General features: G+C 42.1%; 1 protein-coding gene across 1 annotated transcript in view; it reads left to right on the top strand.

Moving 5' to 3' along the window:
• The window catches only part of AR (androgen receptor), a 150,704-nt gene that overhangs the window by 76,147 nt on the left and 47,408 nt on the right, over window positions 1-27,149 (top strand). Inside the window, exon 3 of the mRNA XM_063313731.1 lies at window positions 19,128-19,244. Within this exon, the coding sequence (XP_063169801.1) occupies window positions 19,128-19,244 (117 nt within the window). The remainder of the gene's footprint in view (window positions 1-19,127; window positions 19,245-27,149) is intronic.

Genomic DNA, 27,149 nt, shown 5'->3' with positions numbered 1-27,149 from the left:
AACAAGGAAACATATTGTCAAGGCCATGGTTTTTCCAATAGTAACATATGACTATGAAAGCTGGATCATCAGAAAGAAAATTTAATTTTTTTTAATTAAAAAAAATTGATGCATAGGGTCATGGGAAAAGCTTTCACCAAGAGAGCCAGCATTGTTTTGTTTGAATCAGTGTTCTCAATCTGTTTTTTTCAGATCTGTGATGTTCAAGGGGAACAGTGACATCACATACAGTATGTAGTGATATTGAACACTTGCATAATTTGTATCATTTGCACAATAGCATCACAGTGTGTGTGACATCACTGTTGCTTTAATGGACACCTATGGTCATGTTGCCTGCAGATGATATCAACCTTCAGTAACCAGAAGGTTGCGATTTACTTCATTTTGTTGACTTTAGAAATCAATATGCTACTTATTTAATCTGATATCTGTGAAAATCCTTTTGGGTCTGACACTGAAAGACACAAGTCATTTTTTTCATTTGGAATGTCCAAATTAATAGTATTCTGCAGGTTGCCTGTAAAAGAGTTTGCATTCTCTTTATTATTTAATATAAACATTAAACTGGTTTATATTATATAATATACCTCTTCTTGTATAATTTGTACTTGATTTAGAATCCTGTTTATTTTTGTGCAACTAATTTGAATACTCATAATTTTACATTTCTTTTAGGTTTATTTATAAATATTTAATCTATCGATTTACTAATTTTAGTATAATTGTCATCTTCAGTAGACTTCCAATAAAAATACTATGAGTCCATTTACTGTCTTTACATTTTTTAGCAAGCATTTTTATAGCTGATAAAATGGAAATGAATAATAATTTGGTCCAGTTGATATATATGGCCTTTCCTTCTCTGCATCTTTGTGTGGAATATACCATGCCTTTCCATAATTTTAATGTTTTGTGGATATGGATAAGAATACCTTGTATACTGTGATACACCTGTGCATACCCAACAAAAGAAGGGAGGGAAGGAACAAAGGCAGGTGGACAGGCTTCACTGCTTCCTCTTGCCCCCCTTCACATAAGTTTGTTTTCCTTAGATTTGCATTTGTTGTGACAAAAGGAACAGCAATAAAACACCGCCCCTGTTGTCCTCTAATGCAATTCCAACCATTTAGCATTGCCAGCTGCATTTGTGAAATGTTAAGGCATATACTTGCTTTGTATATCTGGGAATCATGCAGAAGCTGGGATGACATATGATACCTAAAGAATGGCAGTTTAGACAACTCACACACACCCCTCATTTTAAAAGGTGTTTTCCAAAGCCACAAACTCAGGAGGGACCGGACAGGGAATGTTATAGCTGAGCTGTTTGGGCTGGGGTTTTCATTACTTCCAACCAGTTGCACTACAGTATCAGCGCAAGGCTCTTTCATGCTGAAATGAGCCTCGACTGGACAAGCAAGAGTGGTTTGCGACCATAATCCCCATCCAGACCCCTACAGCCCCCAGGTGAGGTAAGTGATGCTGTGACTGCCCTCTCTCGGTGCCTGGGGGCTGTAGGGGTCTGGATGGGGAACAACAGGCTTCGGCTGAACCCTGCTAAGACACAGTGGCTGTGGGTTAAGGGTTCCTCCGTATCCTGGGCTTTGTCATCTTTAGTTCTGGACGGGGTTGCACTGCCCCAGACAGACCCAGTGCATAACCTGGGGGTCCTCATGGACTCACGGCTCCTGCTGGAAGAGCAGGTGGCAGCCGTGGCCGGAAGGGCCTTTGAACAGCTTCGTGTTGTGCACCAGTTGTGCCCTTTCCTGGATCGGGAAGCCCTTCAGACGGTCACTCATGCCCTTGTTATCTCCCATATAGACTACTGCAATGCGCTCTACATGGGGCTACCCTTGAAGAGAATCCGGAAGCTTCAGCTGGTCCAGAATGCGGCCATGCAAGCTATTTTTGGCGCCCCTAGAAGGGCGCACATAACACCTTTGCTATGTGAGCTGCATTGGATACCAGTTTGCTTCCGGGTCCAATTCAAGGTGTTGGTTATCACCTTTAAAGCCCTACATGGTATGGGACCGGGTTACCTGAGGGTCCACCTCTTCCCTGTATCATCAGCCCGTCCCACCTGCTCATGCAGAGAGGGCATGCTGCGGACCCCATCAATAAGAGAATTCCATCTGGTGGGATCCAGGAGGTAGGACTTCTCGGCAGTAGCGCCCACCCTTTGGAACATCTTGCCCCTGGAGGTAAGGTTAGCCCCATCGCTTTTAGCCTTCCAGAGGAACTTGAAGACCTGGCTCTGCCACCGGGCTTGGGGCAGGGAGAAGAATCGACATACTTGGGGTTGGCTGGTGCCTTGGAGTGCCCCTCCTACATGATGGTTGAAGAGATCATAGCCATCTGGATTTTATGAGCTGGGGTAGTTAAGAAATTGTTTTGGTTTTAATGGGATTTTATTGGAATTTTATTGTTTATTTATTTGAGTTTTTATTGTATATTTATTCTGTGTTGTAAACTGCCCAGAGTCCCTCCGGTCGGAGGAGATGGGTGGTGACAAATTTGATAGATAGATAGATAGATAGATAGATAGATAGATAGATAGATAGATAGATAGATAGATAGATAGAGTAGACTCTGGAAACTGCCAGCTTCCTTCCAGGACTCAAACAGAGTTTAATCGCATCCTTAGAAATGCTTATGAGTGGTGTCCAGTTACAAGCATGATCCAACAGTGGGGCTTTTCTTCCTAACACAGTGCTGTTAGGAGTCAAAATACTGTAAATCTAAACAGATCAGGATAGTTGTAGGCCTGGATCCATTTGGATTAGGTGAATTAAAGGCATTCTGGAAAAAGTGTCCACTTGCATTATTAGGTCCCTCTTCTAAATCCTTGCTTAGAAAAATGGGGAATCCATCCATAGCAATATGATCCACAAGAATGACAAGCAATTCTAGATTTCCAACTGGTGGGTCACAGGCTTAGTTTGCTGGCTGCCTTCATCACAGCCAGAACTTTTTGTCACATTGCATCACTTGCTGGAGTATAGAATCATACAGTCAGGAGGAATCTTGGAGGTCTTCTAGTCCAACCCCCAGCCCAGGGCAGGAATCTACAGACCATCCCAAACAAATGGCTATCCAACCTTGACATGAAACCCTTCAGTGATGGAGCCCCCATGACTCTGGGAGACAGGCTGTGTTGGTATTTGGTTGTTTGTAAGGAGCAAGCCACTAAGTTACTATGGTAACAAATCACTTTGGCAGGGTGAACAGGTCAAAGGTAAGTATCCTCAGGTTGGGGTGTAAAAAGATTACCATATAAGGTAAAGCTGCTGATTTGCCTGGGGAAGGAAGCTTGCCTGGACTTGTTTAGTTTCCTTTTTGCTGCCTCTGTTTCCAGTCCTACTCAGAGCACGTGTGTGTGTGTTATTGAGCTTGTAAATATGTTTATGTAAGAAGCTTTTTGAGCCTATCCACCTATGGATATGAAAACTGCTTATGTTTTATGCTTTCTGTAAATAATTTATTTTTATAGAAATGCCTGGTGTGTGTTTTTTCTGATCTCTCTGGCCAAAAGCTTTCAAGCACTCTGCCACAGGCTGTTCCACTGCTTGACAGCTTTCACAGTCAAGAAATTTTATTTATTTCTCACATTTATAGGGCCATCCATCCCACACAAGGCAACTCTGGGCAGTGTACAGAAATTCCTCTTATGTCAGAATGTGGAGTCCTGTCAGCGGATGGATGGGGCATGTAGTAGTTAGGCAGCCAGCATGCTTGGGTTAGAAATAGATAGCTGAGATGACCGTGCTTGTGCTTCAAGGCCAACTAACCTATGTTATCAGAGCCGTTAGAAAGAATGCACAGCTGCCAGTGGGTAATGTAGAAAGCTTCTAGAAATAAGGAGGGGCAATGGGGCTTTTTGCATCTTTATTGGCTGGCTTTTGGCCAGACTGGTCTTTGAACTGGGAACTGATCACTTTGTATTAATAAAGATTTTTTTCATATGCTACAGTGCCTTGTGTTTGAGAAGTTCTGGATTAATAACAAGGATTAGGAACCTTACATCTTATTTCAAGTTTGGAACTCTGTCTTTTCATCTTGCCCTCAGGCACTAGAGAGAATAAATCCACATCATCTTCTCTGTGACAGTTCTTCAAGTATTGCTATCCTTTACCGCCTTTCTTTAGGCTTAATATACCTATGCCAATCACCATTGTCATTTATAAAAATGTTGAAAAGCACTGAACCCAGGACTCAGACACTCCCCTGGTTACCCTTTCCATACTGACATAGATCCATTAAGGACCATATCATGTATTCTTGTTCTACCAACTGCAAATCCATCTGGGAGTGAGACGATCCATCCCATGTTATTCTATGTTATCCAGAAGGAAAGCTATGATCTACTTTATCAAATGCCTTACTGAAGTCTAGGAATCCACAGCATTCCTTTCACCTAGTTATCTAGTCTCTCGGTGGTCCACACACTTGACTGCATTGCTGTAAGGTGTTGCCCACGTGGGGAATCAGGGCAGTTTTGTTTTTAATATTCTGAGAAATTCTGTTCATGTCATTTACAAACTTGACTCTTCAGAAATAAGAGCAAAGCTTCTAGTTTGCCCCAGATGGAACCTGTGCTAGGGCCTGCACTATGTACCCAATTATGGGAGTACCATGTCCCTGAAAAGCCCTGCCTTCTCTCTGTTCTTTCAATACCTGATTCTGCTTCTTCTGTAGAAGCAGAGTCAAGACCTAACTCCAGATCTGGAAAATGAGGATCCCCTCTGGCCTGCCATGGGACCACATCCATTTATTCTCACATCCATTTATTCTGTGGCCCCAGGTTCCTGCAACTTTGCTTCAGAAACAGAGTTATGCTCCCAAGCTTTTCTACTAGGTTATTATTCTGTTTCTCATACAGTGTGTGGTCTTCACACAGAAGCCTCTGTGCCATTCAGAACATCTCTGCTTTGGCACAAGAGAAATTGATTGTCCTCCAGGGGAAACAGAACTGGCAAAGACAGGTCCATTCAGTTTCTTCCTGGGTAGCTCCACATTCTTTGCTTTCTTGTATATCAATAACAATAAATAGGGGAAAAATTGACCCTCATCTCTAGATGTTCTGATAATAGTTATTTACCCTTTTAAAAAAACTTTGATTAACAAACAGCACTGACAAGGGGCATAAATAAAGCTTTGTACTTGTTATGGCTGTTGATGTAGAGAAGACTGCAATAATGAGTTGCTCGCCAAGTGGAAAGGCACTAAATCATTCAGAAATAAATCCATATGGAGAACATTTTCCAAAGACACAGGCCAAGGTAGGGGAGGACACTCCAGATGAAATAAAAGCTTCTCACAGTTTGTATATTTTAAGGAATAGTCAGAGACTTCATCAGTTTAATTCAAAGTGCTTGGAATGAGTCATCCCTGAAAATAGTAAGTAATCACTGAAGAAGACGGGGAAGTATTTTTTCCCCCATAAATGTAAACTTTCACTTAATCCTTTTCAGCCATCTTGTGATTTTCTTGCATGCCCACAAGGACACCATGCAGCGCCCATGTGAAAATCCTGATAATTGATTCTGGCGCTCTGCTCTCTGTGGATAAACCATAGTCACAATCAATGATTTCTGTTGATTTTGCTGCTAAAGATTATCTGTTACTTTTTTTTTTCTTACTCATTTTTTGCTTTAATTCAAAACCCCTTGGAGGTAATAATAGTAGCAATCATACAATATTATACACTAAATATTATCATTTTTAAAAATACCTTGTTTCAGTTCTATCATTAAATGAGTGGTGAAGTGTGTGTTTTGCCATGCTGGGATCATATGGGAACCACCCAGCACCTTATCTTACTCACCTCACTCTTTGGTTCCTGCCCTCTTTATTGGAAATTGAATCTGTCTCCAGTACCCTCTTGACGATGCCCTCAAAGTGAAATGCACACGGAGAGGAAGTGGGATTAAAACCCCCACAAGTGATCAGTATCTTTAGTATAGAAAAATATATGGAATACAGATCAGTGCCAACAAGCCAGAGAACCTCCTTTCCACAGAGCAAAGTTGAGAAAAGGTAGTATCGGCAGACTAAATTGAGAATAGCGTTAAGTGAAGATGGAATGGGGGGTGGGGAGGAAAGAGTGTTTCAAAAGAAATAAAGGGAAAAGACATCTTCTAAAACTGATCAGACTGTTTCCAGAGTTTTAAGGATCCTTTTAGTCTTGCAAAAGCTTTTTCTTGTGTGCTGGGTTCTGCCAGGTTTTATCCTCCCGACTTGGGAGAGATGGCTGGTGGGTTTCCAGGTGTATGTGTGGTAAAACAAAAAGAGACATTGATGTGTGCATGAATGTGATCTGAAAACAGAAAGCAGGGGACTGGGGAAAAGAATGTTAAAATACTTTGGTCATATAGAAAAAATGAAGGAGGATCGAATCTCAGCACAAATATATGAATAAAGAGGAAATGGGATAGGAGGAAGTTGTGGTTGGATAGAGTTGATGTGAGTCTCAGAAAGAGGAGAAGGCATTGTGTATATATAGTGGAAGCAAGGATGGTTTGCAAGGAAAGAAAGCTGTGTGGAGTGAATTACATTGGTATGAACTACTTTAATGATAAAAAAGTAGTTCCCTTTTCTCTTATTTCATGCCTTTAATTTCTTTTGCTTAAACTGTCCTATACCTTTTCTGTGCTTTGCATAATGTTGCTTTACAGTGAAAGCGAATACCTTACATAAAGTAAGGCCTTGATTTAATGGAGTAATGGTGGTAAAGGGTATCTGGCAAATGGGATTTTATGCTGGCATATTTTATTGGTTTTATGCATATGCGACATGACAGATGGGACTTTACACATATGCAGAACTATATTGTGTATGGCAAATTTTGTCTGTTGCAAACAAGGTCTGCTAAACTCTGGCTGGCTGAATGGAGGGTTTATTGCTGGTAATAAGAGGGGAAAATGGTGATTCGTTTTAGATTAGCTTCAGGAGCAATTTTGGAATTAAAACTGAAAATAGTGCAGTGGGATCCCCTCTGGCCTTGTAATAGCTTTCTATAGTGTTCCCCACGGATAGGCCATCTCAACTGAGTATTTGGGATACAGATGTAACAGGCAACAAAAGCTTATGTTGTAAGGAATTTGTTAGTTTTTAAGGCTCTGTGAGAGGCTTAACTGTTGATTTTGCAATGATTTTTCTACATTTGGATAATTCTGAAAGGGGGAAGGCTATTTCCTTCCTTGTGGAATCCCACACAGTTATTCTGTGTGGGATTCCACCAGGATGTGTCCTCTTCGGTTGTCTATGCTACTTAACATGAAAAGCTGGGAGAGGTTATCCAAATGAGTAAGATGGAAGTTTCTTTCCTTACCAGGTTCACGTGGGAGAATAACCAAATTCCAGTATGGAATATATGTGGAAGATAGATGAAATTAAAAGGCAGACACACACACACACACACACACCCCACATCTCCATCCTTGAGCACTCTCTTGGAAATGGGACTCCATGGGTATTAGGCAGAGCACACTAACGTTCTTCCACATAAGCAGAAACCAGTCTGATTGCAAAGATTCCTCAGTGCATTGGTTGAACTTCTTGGAGACCTCCCCGTTGGATCTTTGCAGATGCAGTAGTCAGAAGAACAAGCCAAGGTGCAGATGCTGTAGGGACGGTGCTTAGTTAAACAACTTGGGTAACTTTTAGGCTTTGCATGTTCAGGCAAACAGCTTCAGAAGATTCTGAATCACTGTCTGATGTTGTTTCAGGGGCTGCTTTTTTTTTGCACAAGACAAGGTACAAGTGTTCACATTTCTCTTAAAACAAGATGGCCATTTTTCCCCCAATAGCAGCTGGATTTTATTTTATTTTGGCCTCCGAGGTCCACTCACTGATACCTGATGATATCTCCTAATCATTCTCAGGTCTGGTGTTATTACTGATTGGGATTTTATTTTATTTTTTCTGATTTAGTTTTCATTGCTTTTTACAGTTTTAGTTTTATTACAGACTCCCAGATAAATTTGATTACTGGGTGCTGTAGAAACAATGTAAATATTTTATGAATTTATAATACATAACTAAAAGTAGTATCTTACAGATAGTAGAAATATAATGAACACTGGTGCCCATTGATCCATTATGGTTTTATTAAATGGGGTGCTATAAAATCTCCCCCAGGAGACTTCCCAGGTTGGGCTATTAATTTAGCAGTTTCCAAAGAAGTAATAACGGCGTTCCGTGAGTCATGCTGGCCACATGACCCGGAAGTGTCCTATGGACAACGCCGGCTCCAAGGCTTTGAAACGGAGATGAGCACCGCCTCCTAGAGTCGGACACGACTGGACTTTACGTCAAGGGAAACCTTTACCTTTACCTAAAGAAGTAATAATGAGGGAATCAAAAGTGGGTAATAACACAAACAGCATACAATATTTTAACATGAGTCCTCCAATCTTCTAGCAAAATATTATACCTAAAATGTAGGAAGCCCTCATAAAGAAACATCTTTTTCACTAGAGTACTGCAGGATCTGGAGGCCTTTTTATCTTTTAGGATTACTGTAGTTTTTCATGAGCATTCTTAGCCATGCAAGTCCTATAGATGTAAACAATGTTTTGCCGCAATACCCTCTTTGTCAAATCATCTTTCTGAGTTATAGATTCAAAAATGATTCCTCTCTGGGCTTGAGTTGACAAGGATCCGCTCCATGGCTTGTATCAACCTATAATCAAGTCTGTCCAGCTGCCAACTCTCAGTCCAAAACTTTGATCCCTACTTGGGCACCCCAGGGGCCTATCTGGTTCTGATCATTCAGTTAGCCACCAACAGCATGGGCTGGTAGTTGTCCTCACTATTAGATCCCCATCAGAGGGTATATTTCAATGCCAATACCAGCAGCATGTGGTCACTGTCTAAAGGATAATGAATTACTGTATTAAACAATCACATTAAGTAGATGATGTGAGACAGTGAAAAGTCTGAGACACTTGCTCTCTGCTCTGACCAGTGAGTAAATTCCCTCTCTATTAAGGACAGAACTCTCCAACCTGTTTGTCGGTGAGGCTAGACAAACCAGCAGCTTGCATGTCATATCCTTAGAGGTCTATATCTGTGACAAGTAGTTATATCAGGTGTCAGCTCTTAAATGAAATAAACTCATCAGTATCAATATTAATTGTAACCTGTGTCTCCTGAAACAGGGGAATATCAAATTTAGAAATATAATCAATAAAAACTATGTCCATTTTTTAGAGTTCCAACCCAAAATATTCCATGAAAGGAAAGAAACATTGCATTGAGTAGTATAATACCAATCGGTATGGCCAGTCTTCAGCACTGTGCCTGCAAAGGTAAAGCAAATGAAGGAATTGAGTGGATAGATGTGAAAAATGCTGAGGGACTGAGAAGGCTGAAATTGAGACAGACAAAAGAAACATATAGGAAAGGGAGGAAGTGGAAGGAATATGGAGGTTCAAGGCAGAAATCAATCAAAGTGGGAATGATTTTGATATAATCATAGGCAGGAGCAGAGGTAGGGACTGCAGTTTTGCTGGCAGCTTTGATCATGGACAAAGAGTTGAAACACAGCTGTATGGTCAGTACCATGGAGATCTGTGATCAGGAGGCAGCTGGATGAGATTGGAGACATGGCAATGGCATAGCTGGAGATGGAGATGGTGGTTGGTGGAACACTGCCAGACTGCTGCACAGAGATGATTGCAAGGTAGAGCAACCAATAAAAGACATTTTATTTTATTTATTTATATTAAATTTATACACTGCCCATCTCACTATAAAAGTGATTCTGGGTGGCTTACAAATAAAAATTACAAAACCATTATAAAAATAGAAAAAGTACAAAAAATAGAAGATAAAAAAGGGAAACTAAACGGTGGAGAGAGCATCTTAAACCACCAAGCACCCCCAGGGCTGCCCATCACTCCTGGACCCCTAAACTATTTGGCAGAGCCAGGTCTTAACGTTTTTCCTGAAGGCCAGAAGAGCAGGGACCAACCTCACCTTAGGGGTAAGGATGTTCCACAGGGCAGGGGCAATGGCAGAAAAGGCTCTTCTCCTCAACCCCACCAGTTGGAATTCTTTAGCCGACGGGGTCTGCAACATGCCCTTCCTGTTGGACTGGGTGGGATTGGTTGGTATAATTTGGACGAGAAAGTTCCTCAGGTGACCTGGGCCCATGCCATGAAGGGCTTTAAAGGTTATAAGCAACACCTTGAATTGGACCTGGAAGCACACCAGCACCCAGTGCAGCTCACGCAGCAGAGGTGTTACATGTGCAGCCCTAGAGGTGTCCATAACTGCCCACGCTGCTCCATTCTGCACCAGATGACTATCAGAATAGTTTTCAGTTTGGTCTGTGCAAGTTCACATAGAATATTGTTTTAGATGAAAGTGTTGTGCACTCAAATTCTTGGTCAACTTGCACTGATTGCTTATGTCCAGTTGACCCAGAGAACTGAGGGGCACATTAGTGACTGTAGAAAGTACCTTCAAGCTGTAAGAGAATGGGCTGCCAACTAAACCTGAAACATTTATCAAACTTGTCCAACTCCTATCTTATCATCATTAGATGATGGGGGTTAGGGTTAGGGCCCAGGCAGGAGATCACTTCAGTTGATTTTTGAGGAATTAAACACAACAGTGCTTTCCAAGATGGGCTTTCATCTGTGGTGTAGCTTAGATAGGAAGCAACTTTTCATGGAATCGTAGGGTTGGACCTTGGATGTCTGATAGGAAGCAGTGGAAAACTCTTTGAGGAGCTTTGTGATCTTGACCTGCAGACTGAGAAAGAAACAGATGCATGGCAAGAGAGCCAGATAGTGAAAGGGCTGTCCAAATATGTGGAATCAGTGGCTTGTCCACTGGAGTTCCCACTTTTCGCTGTCTGCCTACAGATCAAGTATAACTTATTCACCTAAGGAGGCAAATGTCTTCTTAACCTTGGGCAGCTTGTTTCTCAAGAGCCTGCAGGAGTCTTTTCCAAGATGATACCCTTCAATGTGGTGGAATATAGCTTTAATTTTCCATAGGTGGAGGATGATGGGATTACTAGTCCAACACCTCTGCAGAGCACCATTTGGGCACCTGTAACATAATACCAAATTATTTAGAATGTGCTTCTTAAGTCTGTTCAAACATTCTTACTCCAGTGAGGAAGTTCAGAGTTTTCACCTGGCGGGGACTTCTCCCCTTCCTCCTCTACAATCTCATCCAGAAAAGCAGCTTGACAGCTGATAATGGGAGTGAGGGAAATCATGGGGATGAAGGGGGAGAGAGGTGCCATTGAGAGCTAGTTGTGTTAAAAGAACTTGGTGAAATAACACAAGAGGACACTTAAGCCCCATTATGTCTTTGTTTTCCCCTTGGCAGCAAAGGGTCTTGGGTATTACAACACGTTCTAATAATGTAAATTACAAGGTTGGGGGTTGTTCTGTGTTTATTTTTTTTAAAAATGCGGTTGTTTTTCAGCCCTGTGCCCCAACATCATGCCAGGCATCCTGAGAGAGGGAGAGCGTTATTATGAGAGAAAAGACTCCTAATTATTTTTATTCAAGGCCTTGATTACAGGTTGTTGATGTGATTTTGCTAAGGAGGGTCCATAGTGTCAAGCAAATAGCACAGTTGTGTAATGCCTGGATGGTCCTGGAGGGGGGACCTTTCTTACTGTGGACTCAATGGCTGCCTAGGAGACAGCTGGTTGTAATTGTTTGCAGTGACCTCTCCTGAAAAGCTGGGATGTGAACTTTGGAAGCAGAGGTGCCCCCATTGTAGCTTGCCTACCTGAAGCTCTGGGTTTAGTGGAAGCCATGCCCTTTGACTCAAGCCATCTGTCTGCCAAAGCAGGCTGTGGCAGTAATAGCAGACTATTAAGGGAGACAGCCATGTGGTTTGGGGGCCACCAACCATCCCATCTCTTGTCTTGCTTATTAGCCATTGTAAGAGGAAATCCATATTAGTCCACGGTAGCAAATCCAAAGCAAGTCATACAAAGCTCATGAAAGTGTATGCCTTTTACTAAAATTGGTTAGTCAAAAAAGGTGCTGTCAAACTCCTTCTTATTTGTGGCTTATCAGAGATGATGAAGGAGTTCAACCAATTAAATGGTTAAATTTATTTTGTGAAAGAATTGTTTTAAGCATTAACTTTAAGGCCTGAATGTACCCAGGCATTTTGGTATCCAGTCTATGCCTATCAGCTCAATTCATTGATTCAGGAGGGACCAGAAGATTCTAATCCCCTTGTGTTGGGAGGAGTTCCTGCTTAGGAAGAACATCTGAGGACTTTAAAGAGCAAAGGTAGTGACCATAAAAAAACAGAAAAAAACAAAAATGCATGTTTGGGCAATCAACTCAAAATTTTCAAGAGTCTTGTGTTGTTGCTGCTTTCTTCAACAGTCTCTTCCTGATGCTGATTCCTTCTGTACACAAAAGGAGAAGAGTTCTTTGGCCAGGGTTAGCTGGCAAGGAAGATTCATGGAGTCGGGACAGCGGCAGGGGGGTGGGATGTTGAAAAAACTGGAGCTTTTCCCAGAAATTCTTGGAGAAAGCTTCAAAAACACTGAATTTGTTATGAAGTTAATTTGGGAAAACTTGTCAATTATCAAACAATGTTGGGGAAAAGAGCTAAAAATGCAAAGGGCATTTGGATATAACAGAGTGCCATAGCAAAAATTCAATAGAATAATAATATTCTGCTTTGTTGGGTTTCTCACCTCAGAGGATGTCTGGCCTAAGAAGTCAGGTCATCTTGATCCTCATAGTAATTGGATGAGAGACCATGAGGAAGCTCAGGGCTGCAGGCCAGTCTGGGAAATCACAAAACAAAACAGAACAAATGACCTCCATATTGTTGCCAAGAAAGCTGCCCGGTTGTGTGCATATTGTCTCCAGGCATTGAGCTCAACTCCATGTCCATTTGCTAAAGCTTTTTACAAATACCTTTTACTGGTGTGTTGGATGCAACTGTATATGAGAACGCCATGAATGGGAGTAACCAGAGAGGTTTCAGCAAAGAGATTGTAGATTAATTTTTGGTGGTTACAGTACATCTGGATGTGGTAAAGTTGATTCCGCCAGCTTGAAAGTGGCCACTTGCCAAGAAGAATTTACTCTGGGGCAATCTGGTATCTGGGAGTTTGGGTGAGAATGTTTTTTTTCCCATGCCACCAAAGTCAGTGTGCTAATATTTATGGGCTATTTAAAAATAATGCTGTAATTGCTAGCTTACTGAAAAGGTTGTGGTACAATTTTGGCTGAGAAAGGTAGTCAGTTAAGTCAGACCTCTCCAGTCCTGTCTCTCAAAATGACTATTGCAGATGAAAACTTCTAGTCTGCTTCTTGTAGCTTGCACTATTATTAGCTGGCTCCCCTCATTTCTGTTTTGGCCTCTTTTTCTTTCACTCCATTATTTGCTCTCCTGACCCACTTTCTTGCTAGACTTCTTCCAATTTTGCTTCCTTGCTGCAGGTCTTTAATTTTTTTCTTTTTCCTCTCATTTATTTCCTTCCTGCAGTCTGCCTTTATCTCAGTCCTTTTTCCTGGCTAGTTACTCAGGATATAGAGAATATGTCAACCTAGGAAAGGACAATTTGGGAAAACTTAATATTCTGGTGAAATAGGCCTGTTTCAGGACAAGGTTGGTTTTACTGTAGTTGAGAGGACTTCCATGGCATGGTCCAGTAGCCAGCAGAACAGTCTAGGGTGGTCTGTTCCCAGTTGGACAAATTTTGCACATCCTTGCTAATTAAAATCCCCTCTTTTCTTTCCTTTTTTAAAAACATTGTATTTAAAGATTATGTTTCTTTTTGTTCATAATGTAAACTTTTAAGGGACTTAAAAATAATGCATAGAATATCATTCATCACAATAAAAAGAGTTAAAATCAATGTTAAGTAAAGGGCAACCTAAAATAATTCAGTATAAAAAATGGGTGGTGATGTTGGGATGGTACAGCTGAATTCAAGCTTGCCTTGTGGTGACTGCAAGGACACAACAAGGCAGTTTCTTGGCAATAGTGTGGAAGTGGTTCACCTTTGCCCACTTTCCCAGTGCAGGCTACAGCTGGAAATGGTTCCTCATCCACCTAGTGACCAATCCTAATGTGCTTAACTTTGGATCCCTTATGAGGTCAGGCAGGTGCTGCTACCTTCCAAGAAAAAAGTCAGGAAGTTGAACTTTAGCCCCCAAACCATGTTCAAAGGAAAGGATACCAGTTGTTCACCTGCAGTGTAATCCTTGACTGTGCTCTCCTTTGTCAAGCCATGAAATTCTTCAATAATAATATCATCTGATTTCTTTCCAGGCTTCATTCTTTTATCGGTTCATTCAATTAAAGCTTCTCCAACCTGCTTTGCAGAGCTAACTTTCTGTATTATTTCTCCTGGCCCCTCTCCATCACCACCCCAGGCCTCGGCCTTTGAGGTGGAGCTCCTTCCTTTCTCCAGGAGTTTCAGGCTCAGAATTAATGAGTCATGCTGGCAACTTTTTTCCCACTCTTTCCAAGTCCCCAGATTCCACCTTAGCTGTTCCCCCTTTTGGATCCTTCCCACCAGCTGTCTTCCTCATTCTTTCCCCCCTGACGATTTTTGCTCTCTTTGTTCAACCTCCTTCTGTCTCCTAAGATTGCAGTGCTTTTCCTGCTATTTCCTCCTGAGTGACTCCATGTTTCTTCAGAGCAACTCCTGATGAAACAGAAATCCTCCTCCTCCTCCTCCTCTTCCTCCTCCTCCTCCTCTCTCTCTCTCTCTCACTCTCCTTTAATGCCACACTTCTGCGTGACTTCAGTCTTTTGAACTTGTGGCCAGTTGCAGTTTTTTTATTCTTCTCCTTTCCAATTATTAAATCTTCTTATCTCATCTTCGTAAGTTACACATGGAGATAAGAATATGTGCACTCTTGCTCTTTTTTTTTGTCAAAGCAACCAAATTTCTTGCCTCCTCAGTCTCTCCTGATCGTTCCCATTGTCTTGGGCTGGACCTTCCCTCCTTCCTCTTTCCCCAGACACCTTCCTTGGCAGAGAATCTTTCGCCAGTCTCACCTCTTCCACTTTTCTCCCCAAGGAATCATGTTAGTCTCCAAGGAGAAGAGAAGACCTGGGTTAGGGTGGGGGTACCAAGCAGTACAAGTTCCCTTGCTTGACTTGTGTAACTGCTGCAACCTCAAAGCAGCTAAGACTCCCATCCAAGGAAAGGGAAACAAAGAAGCAGCCAGCAGAGGACTTTTGTAGACCACGTGTCCAGCAACAAATGAGATGCAGAGCTTTTCTCCTTTCCTTTCCCTATGGCCCATTTGTTTCCTCCAAATAAAAAGTCACTTGAAGAGGCTTACAAAGATAATGAAGCATCTTTTTGGCATCTTAAAAAGCAACACATTAATTTCAGTATAAACCCTTGCAGACAAAGGCCATTGGCTATTCTCCAAAAGTAGCTTGATAATTACACAGATCTCCTTCAGTGAGGTAACTGAATAACAAACTATTTAATTTCTCAAAAAAATACTTTGTCCTAACCTTAGCACAGGAACAAAGTTGAAGGTTTTGCACTTAATTTTGGGGTGACAGCATTATTCTCTACCACCAGCATAGACAGATAAATGTTGCTGATGGTTTGGTCAGATCTTTTTAGTTGTTTGTGAGCTTTGGAAGCTGTTTGTCCCAACTGATCTGGGAGGACCAGAGTCTTTGGTGGCCTTTTGGAAGGTCCTGAACAGACATTTTAACTGACTTTTAACTGACACTGTAATCAGTTTTAATTATTTTGGATTGTTCTTATTGTTTAATTTGTTTTTGGATTCTGTAATTTGGATTTTGCTTTGTTTACCAACCAAGATAAACAAGTGATAAGAAGTGTAGAAACATAACAAGCAACATAAATATTAAAAAAATAACTCTAGAGAGATTTTCAAGAGAGTGATTGTCAACTGTTTTTCATCAAGTTTGCACCATAGACCTTGAGCTGCCATAAGATTCTGTAATTTGTCTGATACAGACTAACACAGCTATGTGGAAATTGTTACAAAATATAAAAAGCAAAATGGCAACCAAAATCAGTGTTTTACCAAAAATGTAAAAGTTGCAATAAGAACACAAAAGACTCAAGACCAACAATCAAATTGCATTTCTTCTATTTCCTTTTTATATAAAAATTATGTCCCACCCTTCAGATGGTAATATGCAGCCGGACCAGTTAACGATGATTAAAAACAGTCCAAAAGAGCTCTGAACAAAACAGCAAATCAAGAAGACTTCAGCTGCTGATCTTTGGAGTTGGTCCTCCAAACTGTCTAGTCCAAAAGCTTTGAGGGCTTTAAAGTGATAATTGCCATCTTGAGTCCAATACTGGAATCAATTTGGAACTGGGACAGAGTATACTGCAAATGTGTTGCCTTTTTCCACCATTTTGACCCAGTCAGAATTGTAGCAGTAACATTTTGTTCTGGTTGAGATGTCCAAGTGATTTGTAGAGCTGCAATTTGTTGCAGAGAGCTGGAAAGCATTTTGCCTGAGAGATCAGAAAAAACACACCAGCATTTCTATAAAAATAAGTGTATTTAAAGAAAGCATAAAACATAAACAGTTTCCATATCCAGAGCCCTGGATAGGCACAAAAGCTTCTTACATATACATATTTACAAGCTCATGCACACGCACACGTGCAGAGCAAAACAAGCTGCTGGGCTGGAAGAGAGGCTGCAAAACAGAAACTGAAACTTCTTGTAGCAAGTCCAGGCAAGTTCCTCCAGGCAAGCAAGCTTTTCCTTATTTGGTCATCCTTTTCCACACCCCAAACTGAGGACAGTTAAGTCTGACCTTCTCACCCTGCCAAGTGATTTGTTACCATGGTAACTGTTCCTCTGCAGCTAAATTTCCTGGCAAAAAAAAAAATACCAACACAATTTAATAGATCACTAGAACGCCACCACCTGGTATATCTTTAATTCAGTTAAGTATAAAAGGTCTGCCATGATACACTTACTTTATTTTTACTTATTTACTTATTTATTTATTTATTATTAAATTTATACACCACCCATCTCACTATAAAAGTGGCTCTAGGCGGCTTACAAGTATAAGTTATAAAACCATTATAAAAATAGAAAAAGCACAAAAATAGAAGATAAAAGAGGGAAACTAAAAGGCAGAGAGAGCCTCTTTAAGCCACCAACTACCCCCAGGGCTGCCCATCACTCTTGGGTCCCCAAGCTAGTTGGCAGAGACAGGTCTTGATGCTCTTCCTGAAGGCCAGAAGAGTTGGGGCCAACCTCACCTCAGGGGGCAAGGATGTTCCACAGGGCACGATGGAATGAGTTTGAGTGGTCTGGATGATCCATTGCCATTTGGCAAATAACCCCAAAAATATTCATTGAAGGCAGTGGATCAACGTGGGAAGAGTTCTCAAGTATTGTGCCTCACAAGGGGGTAGCTAGGGCAGAAGTGAATCAGAAAATGAAGTCTCATGAGAAACAGTTGAAAAGGTAAAGTATGTTTAACCTGGAGAAGAGAAGATTAAGAGGACTATGCATATGATATTTCAAGGGCTGTTGCACAGAATGTGTAGCAGGAATATCATCTCTGAGCAGGAATCACAGAAAAGCAGATTTTGGCTAAACATTAATCTTAACAGTGCAAACCATCAGTAGTAAACCGGACTGCCCTGAAAGGGTGTGGGCTGTCCTTTGCTGCAGAGATTGAATCAATGGCTGCACCCGAGTACCCAAGATGGGTTGCTCATTGCTGAGTAGTTTTCTTTCTTGTTCCCTAAATTGGTTCCTTTGTCTTCCTCATATCCTGTTTGAACTTCTACCCATATAGGAATGCTCTTATTGCCTGGTTCCCACTTAAAGATTCTATTTTTGTCCAAGTTTCTCTGTGCTTACTTTCTCTTCTAGCCCTCCATAACCTAAAATAATCAATTTTTAAAAAATCCTCCACTTCCATACATACGTTCCTTTTATATCCCAAGGCCACCCTGAATTTTCTGAGAGGCAGGTTATGAGTATGGATATAATTACGGGTACATTAGCAAGGCAGTTTCAGAGTTGTGCTTTTCTGAAGCAGTCAAGGGTGAGGACAATCAGTGTCGCTAATAAACAGACTGAATGCATCCTTGTGATTTGTCTCTCACATCGTGATGTCAGTAGGATTACAGGAGAGGATCACAGAGTTGATACAGGGAATTGTAATGCCCAGCCCAGCCCAAGTGCTCTCTTTTGTGCTGGCATTGTAAGCTGAGAGTTAAAGGAGAAAGAGATCTGAAGCAATCTGGTGTTGGGGGAAGTGTCCGAAATTCAAGATCTCAATTTTTTTTTACTGCCTCTGTGACCGGGTATGCTAATGTAGCCTTACCAAAGCTGGTGATACATGTGCTCATGCTGAACACGGTGCTTCCAGTGCCACCCAAATGTTTATGAATATTCTCTGTCACCAACCCAGCCAGACACTGAGATAGTCTCACCACAATTGGCAATGATAAGCAGACAATGATAGGATGGTGGCAGTTAATATCACAGTTAAAGTCTTCCCCCAAATAAGGGTGACCCTAAATTTTGATTTCTTGTATCCTGGATTTCAGCGTGAGAGTACTGTATATCAAGCCCTTCAACACAGCAGTGCGTTGGGTTGGCAGTCTGCTCTGGATGGAAACGAGCGGTGCCTGCTGAGCTTCTTCCTTGATTTCCCTCTTTCCAGTCCCTGGCCTGGGAAGGCAGGAGGCTCGGCGATAAGCCAGGCTGCTCCACCAGCAGCTGAGGCATGGCAGCCTCAAAAATCTATTTCCAGCATTTGCTCAGCAATTGGAATTGGGCTCTGCTTCTGACATGCTTCTGCTGGAGCTGCCTTCCAGGGCAAAGACACGTTTTTGCCCATAGATAATGAGTTGTCCATAGATTTGTGCAACTCATTATGAAGGTGTACACTCTGAAGTATTCAGGTACATGTTCAAAATTGTGGGTAGGCACATAATTCAGCGCTCCAATCATTTTTGCTTTCTTTGATTAAAAAACCCCCCTCAAAATCTGATATGATTTGTATATTTATTTATTTATTTGTGTGTGTGTGTGTGTGTTTAATTACAGCAGCCACTCCATCCCCAACTGTTCCAGCTTGTACCTCTGTTATTGACAATTAAATTTCATTGTAACTTTTTTAAGGTAAACAAAAGTACCTCTGTGCCAGCCGAAATGACTGCACCATTGATAAATTCCGAAGGAAAAACTGTCCCTCCTGTCGCCTGAGAAAATGCTACGAAGCAGGGATGACTCTTGGAGGTAAGTCCTGCCATGTTTAGGGACTCGGGGATCACCAGGACTGTGTTCTGCTCTTTGGATGTCACAGAACCAATGAAACTGAAACTCCTCTATGGAATTACAGGATTCAGTCTCTTTCCTTTTAGCAGAAAAGATAAAACTTTAAGCGAAGTATATATTAGATTAGTGCCATTCATTGATGAGCTTTTGAGAAATTCACAACCCTTATTCGGTGAGACAGTTAAATGGATCTTCTATACCTTAGACCTGATGGGATCTAAGCCATCCCATCAGATTAAACTCAAATTCATAAATAGATGGACCTGAGCCTATTACAAAGGCAGGTGTCCGTATTCCCCAGCCAAGGGCCAAAAGATAGCTGGAAGAAACATGGTATTGAGAAATCACGGGAAAAGGCACTGCCTTTAACAGTCAATTTTCAGAACAGGTAAGAAATGGTGAAGAAAGACTGGGCAAAATATGTCACCACTGCAAGAAAGAATTTCATGCAAAGACCTAAGCATGCCTACCTGTCTATCTGTCTACTCCAGTCGTATCTCCTTGTAAGTTTGTTTTCTATGATAAGCAGCCTCAACTGCTATATCCCATTTTCAAGCCCCTGACTTACCTTGGTTGCCCCTTTTTGCACCTTCTCCAAGCTCTGTGATATCCTTCTTGATGTGTGGTGACCAGAACATATGAAGCTGCCTTGGATGGGGTCAGATCAGAGGATTGAGCCATCAAGATAGTGCTACCCACAGTATTGCGACAGCAGAGCTTTTCCAGACTCAGAGACATAACTCAGGTCTACACTATACACTGCAGTTTGCCTCCACTTCACTGCCCAGCTGAAGAAACACTGGGCCTCCCAAACTCATCTGTAGGCAATTCTAGATTTCCAACTTGACTCAGTGACACCTGGAGGTTAAGGTAAAAACATGGAGTGATGCGACTTTATTTACTTCTTTTAATTTAATTAATACCACCTTGTACTTCTGAACCTTCCTCTTGTGGGGTTTCAAGGCAGTTGACCTCCCTGCCCCACATTCTGTTCCCAGTTCCCCTCTGTTCCTTCAGCATTTACTCTGCTCCTAAGTAACTCTAGGCTCTGTCTGGAAATGCATATGGTCTATTGTAGGAGGCTGTTGGTTGATATAATCTGAGACATATTGCTAATTCTGTCCCAAATTAGTGCATTTATTTATTTGTTTGTTTTATTAATTAAATTTATATCACCGCCCATCTCCCCCAGTGGGGGACTCTGGGCGGTTTAGGTTTCTGCAGCAATTAATAACTTAGGATATTGGGTGCTGGAGTAAAATTGACAAGAGTTCTGCCAATTTCACTTTGTAGCCCAAGTATTTATTTTATCTATTTATTTTACTATGTGCCACTCCAGTCATGCCTGACTTGCAGCAGTTTACTGACCTCTTAAAACAAAACAGTATAAATATAACAATATAATAGAAATAACAGTGTTAACAATAATGTAATCAGTAGCATTCCATTCTCCAAGGAACAACCATAACACCATCCACTTGTAAAGATTGCCTATTCTAAAACACCATCAGACTCACAAGCAGGATCACAAAGATATCTGATTTATTAAAGGATAGTGTGCAGGATCACAAAGAAAGCTGAGAATGGAAAAAGCGCGCCAAATGCAAACTAAAAACAAATGAGATCCCTCCCCCCGTAGAATCTTCCCAAGCTCACAATCCCAGGTGCTCCTAACGGCTTCTGATGGTCCACGGGAAAAGTCCTTGAACAAAGCACATAACCCAAACACATTCCATTGAAAGGAACATAGATACAGAGCTTGGCACAAGGTTTCACAGCAGCTCCCTCCCAAACAGAAACGCGTGTCAGCGCCATGGCATGTGAAACGTTACGATGTACAGTGCACATTGAAACAGTGAACATGACACCACTCAGGAGAGATTAAAATGATTCCTTCAGCCCAAAGTCTTGTTGAAATAGCCAGGTCTTAATGGAATTGCAAAAAGCTAACAGGGTTGGTGCCAACCTGATATTAGGAGCAACATTCTTCCAGTGCAGGGGGACAATGACTGAGAGGGCTCAACCCCAGCATCCCTGCAGAAGATTTCCCCAAAGGTATGGGATCTAGAGGGAGCCTTCTCTTCCAGATCTCAACAGATGGGCAGAGACTGTTGGGAGAATGTGGTCCCACAGATACCAAGGTTCAACAGGAAGACCTTCCCTTCACTAAGCGAAGGTCCATCTAACTAATCTGTTAGAGTTTTTTGAGGGTGTTAATAAACATATGGATAAGAGCAAGCCAGTAGACAGCATCTTCGTAGATTTTCAAAAAGCCTTTGATAAAGTTCCTCATCAAAGACTTCTCAGTAAGCTGAACAGCCATGGAATAAAGGCAGGTCCTCTTGCAAATAAACAACTTGCCAAAGAATAGAAAACAAAGAGTGGGAGTAAATGGACATTTCTCAAAATGGAGGGATATAACTAGTGGGATCCCCTGGGGTTCTGTCCTAGGAACTTTTTAACATATCTATAAATGACCTGGAATCAGGCATGACTAGAGGAATAGCCAAGTATGCTAATGACACTAAACTGTTCAGAGTGGTAAAAACAATAAGGGATTTTGAAGACCTCCAAAGGAATCTCTGCATATTAGGGGAGTGGGCATCAAAATGGCAGATGCCATTCATTGTGAGCAAGTGTAAAGTGATGCACATTGGTACCCAAATCCTAACCACTCATACAAATTAATGGGATCAGAGCCAACAGTGATGAACAAAGAAAGAGATCTTGGAGTAATGGTAAACAGTGCAATAAAGTGCACATCTGCTGTAAAAAAGGCCAACAGTATGTTAGGGACAATAAGAAATGGTATTGAAAATAGAGATGCTAATATAATGAGCCAGTTTAGTCTAGTGGTTAAGGTACTGGGCTAGAAACTAGGAGGCTGAGAGTTTTAGTCCCACCTCAGGCATGAAAGCTGGCTGGGTGACCTTGGGCCAGTTCCTCTCTCTCAGCCCAAGAGCCAATCAGGTGTGGTATGAGAGTTCTAGTCCTGCCTTAGGCATGCAAGCCGGCTGGGTGACCTTGGGCCAGTCACTTTATCTCAGCCCAACACGGTGCAATGGAGACTAGACTCCTTGTGGGGCACCCTGGGCAATGTGACTTGTCATGGCTAAATAGTCTACACATCTGGCTGCTGGACCTCACAAGGATTTCCCAGCAAGAAAAAGCAGCATGAACACCAAACCGCTATGCCATACGATTAAAGAAAAAAAACCCTTCTCTCCCCTACCCAATGGGCTGGACTGTTTTTGAACACATGTATAGCAGTTTTCTGGAAGACTGGTAAACCTGTTTCAAAAACAGAAGTCTACTAATCTTCCAAAATAGCCCAAGTGACATGTTCATAGTGTGCAGCACACACCCACTGGCAACCTGTCAGTCAGGCTACTTGATTGTTGATGACGGTTTTTCCTACTGCCTGGTGACATTGGGTGGAGGGGAATCTACCAACTGCTGTCCTTAAATTGTCTTGCAGTAAAGCTGAAAGGACAGGACCACTTGCAAACCTCGTTACTGAGACAGTTTAAAGTTCATCCATTGGACTAGTGCAAATTAGTTGAGATGTTTTACTGCCCACTCAAGGACTGGAGAAGTGCATATTAACTTGGCTATAAAAAAGAGCCCCAACTATGCAATATAGTCTTTAATTAAAATCAAAATAACATCTCAGAAGCCCAGTAAAAAGTCTCAGTTGGTATAGTTTTGCCCTCTAATACAAATCTCCTACTTACTTTTGGATGAGATCCATAAAGATATTATTTAAACAAAATTAATTGTTTAAGGAATTAGTAAGGTGAGAAGGGACAATCTTCCTCTCCTCTCTGGCTGTAAAGTCATGGGTGGCTCATCCCAGAGCAGTGATACTGAGGCAGGCAGGAGGAATGCGGGAGAGAGAGAGAGTGTGTGTGTGTGTTTAGGTTTGTTAACTGTGTAGCCGTTGGCTGTGACACAAATTTACCCAGAGCAAAATGTGAGCAATCTTCACTTCAGTAAATGCAGCCTATTCACCATGTCAAGGAAGGGAATCCCCTTTCTAGTTGATCGTCATGGCCCTTGAGTAGGGTTACACATGGTAAGTTGTGGGAATCCTTTCCTTCTTTGTAAATCAAGGAAATAAAAGCTTCTTTCCATGATGAGGGAAGTTCTTCACATACTCAAATCTCATTCATTACTTGAATTAAGGGTTCAGTCAGGATTTCTTGATGAGTCTTGTAATATCTTGCAGAAATACCATTGGGTCCTGGAGTTCTATTCATTTTAAACTTTTAATTGCTTCTTTACTTTTGTCTTCTGATATGGGTCAACTAAGAGCCTCTTTTTGCATAGAATAGTAGATTGTGACATAATCATTTTAACACATTAGCTTCAGCCCCTTCTCTTTCCTTTAAGAGATACATTTACCTCTGCATCTCTCAAATAAAATTAGCTCCTCATTTTCTACCTAGGCTCTAAAAGTATGATAGTGGTATTACATCAAAGAAGGGATGTGTTTTTTAAAATTTGTTTGTTTGTGGTGGTGGTGGTGGTGAAGCAGACATTTAAACTTGCACCATAGGGCAAGAGTTCTGAAAAAAAAATGAGCAACTTTGGTTGATCTACCCCCTTCACAAAAAAATAATGCTTTATCCCAGAAACAATCCATTTCAAGATAAGTGAAATGCTTACAGCATTTGCTTCTAGAGCTGTGGAGAGCTTTGAAGGGAGTGCTTTGCTTCAACAAAGATTCACATTAAGCACCCTTACCCAGATGCTTGGCAATGCAAGAACAGTTCCCTTGCCTCTAAAACTGAAGCAACAAGATCCGTTCTTTTTTCTCTGCTTCAGAACCCTTCCAAGCTTTCTGTTGCACAGTTCATGCTATAAAAGAAGGCTACAGCTGAGGTATCTCCCAGGGAGGGTCGACCAAGGGGCGATTTGGCAGGTTACTGGAGGCAGCCAGCCAAAAGCTACCTTGGAGCCCTTTGCCTTGGCCAGGAGAAGGACATTCACAAGCCCTGACCTGCCTGCTGCCCCCCTGAACTGCTGGCCAAAGCTCCTAACTATGATCTATCCCAAGGGGGCCTGCTGGCAGGGAGGAGAGCAGGCAAGGCCTCACTAGGTGCCCAAATGTCTCTGGACCGGCTGTCTTTGGTGCCTTCTGTGGGCATTTCCAAAGCTGCCTGAAAGCTTTTTGTCCATGCTGGGACAATAGGCTGAAAGGATCATTTTCCTGCATCAGTGGCTGGCCTTCATTGACTAGATCCCCTTGTGGAAGTGAATTTGCTTCCCCCTGCCCTTCCTCTTTCCTATGTCTCTGTGTATTCCTGAGCTCCCAACAACCAAAGCTGCTGAGCTGAGCGGATCCAGCTAGAATCAGTGCAGTCTTTCCCACCACGTTTCTCCTCATCTGCCATTTGCCACTTCTCAAAACTGTCCCTAAAACTTCCTTCATGAGAAGGCAGAAAGTTCCTCTGTAATGAAGCCAAACCAAGCTCCCTTCTCCCTTTCTGAAAGGGCTTGTAAAGGCACTTTTAAAAGAGGTTAATTATTTAACTCATTAATCATGATGCATTTGGCCAGGAGCAGAAAGATCTGCTGTCCCCTTTGAAGTTGGACTCCTGAGGAATGGGAAGTATGGCTTTCATTTACTGTATCTAAAATTGTGGTTTCATAATTTTTGTCACTTATTAAAATATTAAATAAGGGCATCTGGCCACAGATAAGCCCCTCCCCTGTCTAGTAATTCTCCTTTTCTCTTTGAGCATGACACAGAAGGCGATGGCAATTTCTGTAGGTAAAGGTGGTCAGCTGGGTGAGGAGAAAGGGTGGGTGTTTGGAAGGGTCTCCAAGACATGTTTAGATTGGTTTGGACTCCCTAAGCTAACATTCGAAATGGGAAGTAAGCCTGTGGGTATAGTTATAGGGAACAGTTCCTTCTCTCTCGGCTGTGGATCCTTCATTGATACTGTGATGGAACATGAGGGTGACCTTGGCAGATGGGGTGTGGGGGGAGGGATGCCGCCTAGGGAATGATCAGATAAAAGAGGAAGGAGCCCGCAACAGAGTAATGGCAGAGAAAGAAGCTTAGGAAGGGCCTGCCCTAACTACTCAGGCAGTAAACAGGGAAGGCAGGAGATTTGTACTTTCAGACTTGCAAGATTGATGTCAGCCCTTCCAGGTAAACCAGACAGGAAACATGATCAGATGAGCTAATTCTACTTTATTGTAAGGCTAGATTAACAGAATCTTGCAAGTGATAATCCTGTCTAAATGCATTCTTCCCTTGCGTGGATGTGGACTCTCAAAGACATGTAACACAGAAAGTACACTGATCCTTATCAGATAAAAAGCCAAATCCAAATGACAGGTAGGTTCGCTGCTGTCCCTGCTTTCTAGTTGCATTGACTTGACATGCTGCTTTCCTTCTTTTGGTGTCTTTCATAATCACCAAGCTGCCAAAATCCTTTTCAGAATGTTCTACTCAGGAGGGGTCCATAGCACAGCTCCATATTTTCCCCATCCTGTTGTGCTTTTGAACCCAGCACTTCCACAAATTCTGTTAAAAGTGGGCTTCAGACTACAAGCATCTTGAGAACATGCAGGTTGCCTTTCCTTTTCCCAGTCCTTCTTCTCCCCCTCTGCCCTGGCTGCCCTCCCCGGTGTTCCTTTTAGAGTGTTGCTCTTCCATTATCCTACAAATGCTTTAGAGACAGACAGTCTGTGGGGCAGGATGTCTCCTGTTTCATCAGATATTTGAGCGAGAAGCCAAGCATTCCTATAATTGCCTGGAATTAACTGATAAATGCACCCAAATTGCTGAAATGTGTGCTCCTGCAAGGCCAGCATAAACACCATTTGAAACATTGCAGGTGAGATGGTTTGAGCTGGTGGGAAAGGAAAGACTGGCAGCAGCTAAAACATTGGCAACAGGTCTTCAGATCCACAAGGGTTGGTGTTACACCTGCTGAGTTTGGTTTATGCCATTTCCAGGTCACCGTGCCCCTCCTGTAATTCATTCACAAGCACTTATTGTTTGTGCAGGTTGTAGTGCGCTACTGCAGCTGTCTGTAAACATACGCTTGCAAACCCACAAGAGCAGAAGATCCAACATTTTGTCCTCCTGGGCTGGATTGTCTGGTGGGGCTCTTCACTGTAAGCCAAAAAGATTTAATACAGCCAAGAACAAATCTATCTGGCTGTACCATACTCTGAAGCAGATTGTGGAATCACATTCCCCCTTGGCATGTTTGAATTCATTCCGGAGACCTCCTCATTACTCACTTGCCTTTCCCAAAGCTCCAGGTGGTTTTTGGAGTGGACCCAGACAGCAGCATCCTCAAAGCCTGTTCTGTTAAGTCAAGACTGGTTCCAGCCCCAGTTCTGGGAAGGAAGCATCCCCGTTCCTTCCATCCATTTTCCTCCATTTCTTTACCTCTAAGTGAAAGTGTTGTGCAGCTTGATCTCCTCAATTTCACTGGAAAGCTTGTATCAAACTGGAGAGGAAATCAGACAATCTTTGTCCTTGGGAGGAGGGTCACTGTTAAGTTCTTCCAACAGACTGTTTTGCATGTTCTCCTAGAAGGTGATAGAAGACCAGACATGCATTAAGTTTATATCACCTTGAAGCAGACTGGTGATAAACAACCCAACAATCCCCATACCTGAAATACCAGGTTAGGGACAGATCATCATGGAGAATATCTGTCTATGTGGTTATAAGAGTCAACAATGACTTGATGGTCCATCATCAACAATCCTCATCCTGCTCTCTGAGGAAAAACCAACCAGTCCACCCCAACAAGCCTGCACAGCCTCTAGCCCAGCCTTTCTCAACTTTTTGACTTGGAGGAACCCTGGAAATATTTTTCAGGCCCCGGGGAACCC

This window comes from Candoia aspera, chromosome 12 (genome assembly GCF_035149785.1).
Source record: "Candoia aspera isolate rCanAsp1 chromosome 12, rCanAsp1.hap2, whole genome shotgun sequence".
Taxonomy (NCBI): Eukaryota; Metazoa; Chordata; class Lepidosauria; order Squamata; family Boidae; genus Candoia; species Candoia aspera.
The sequence above is the reverse complement of the archived record's forward strand: the minus strand, read 5'-3'. Positions and strand labels throughout refer to the sequence as shown.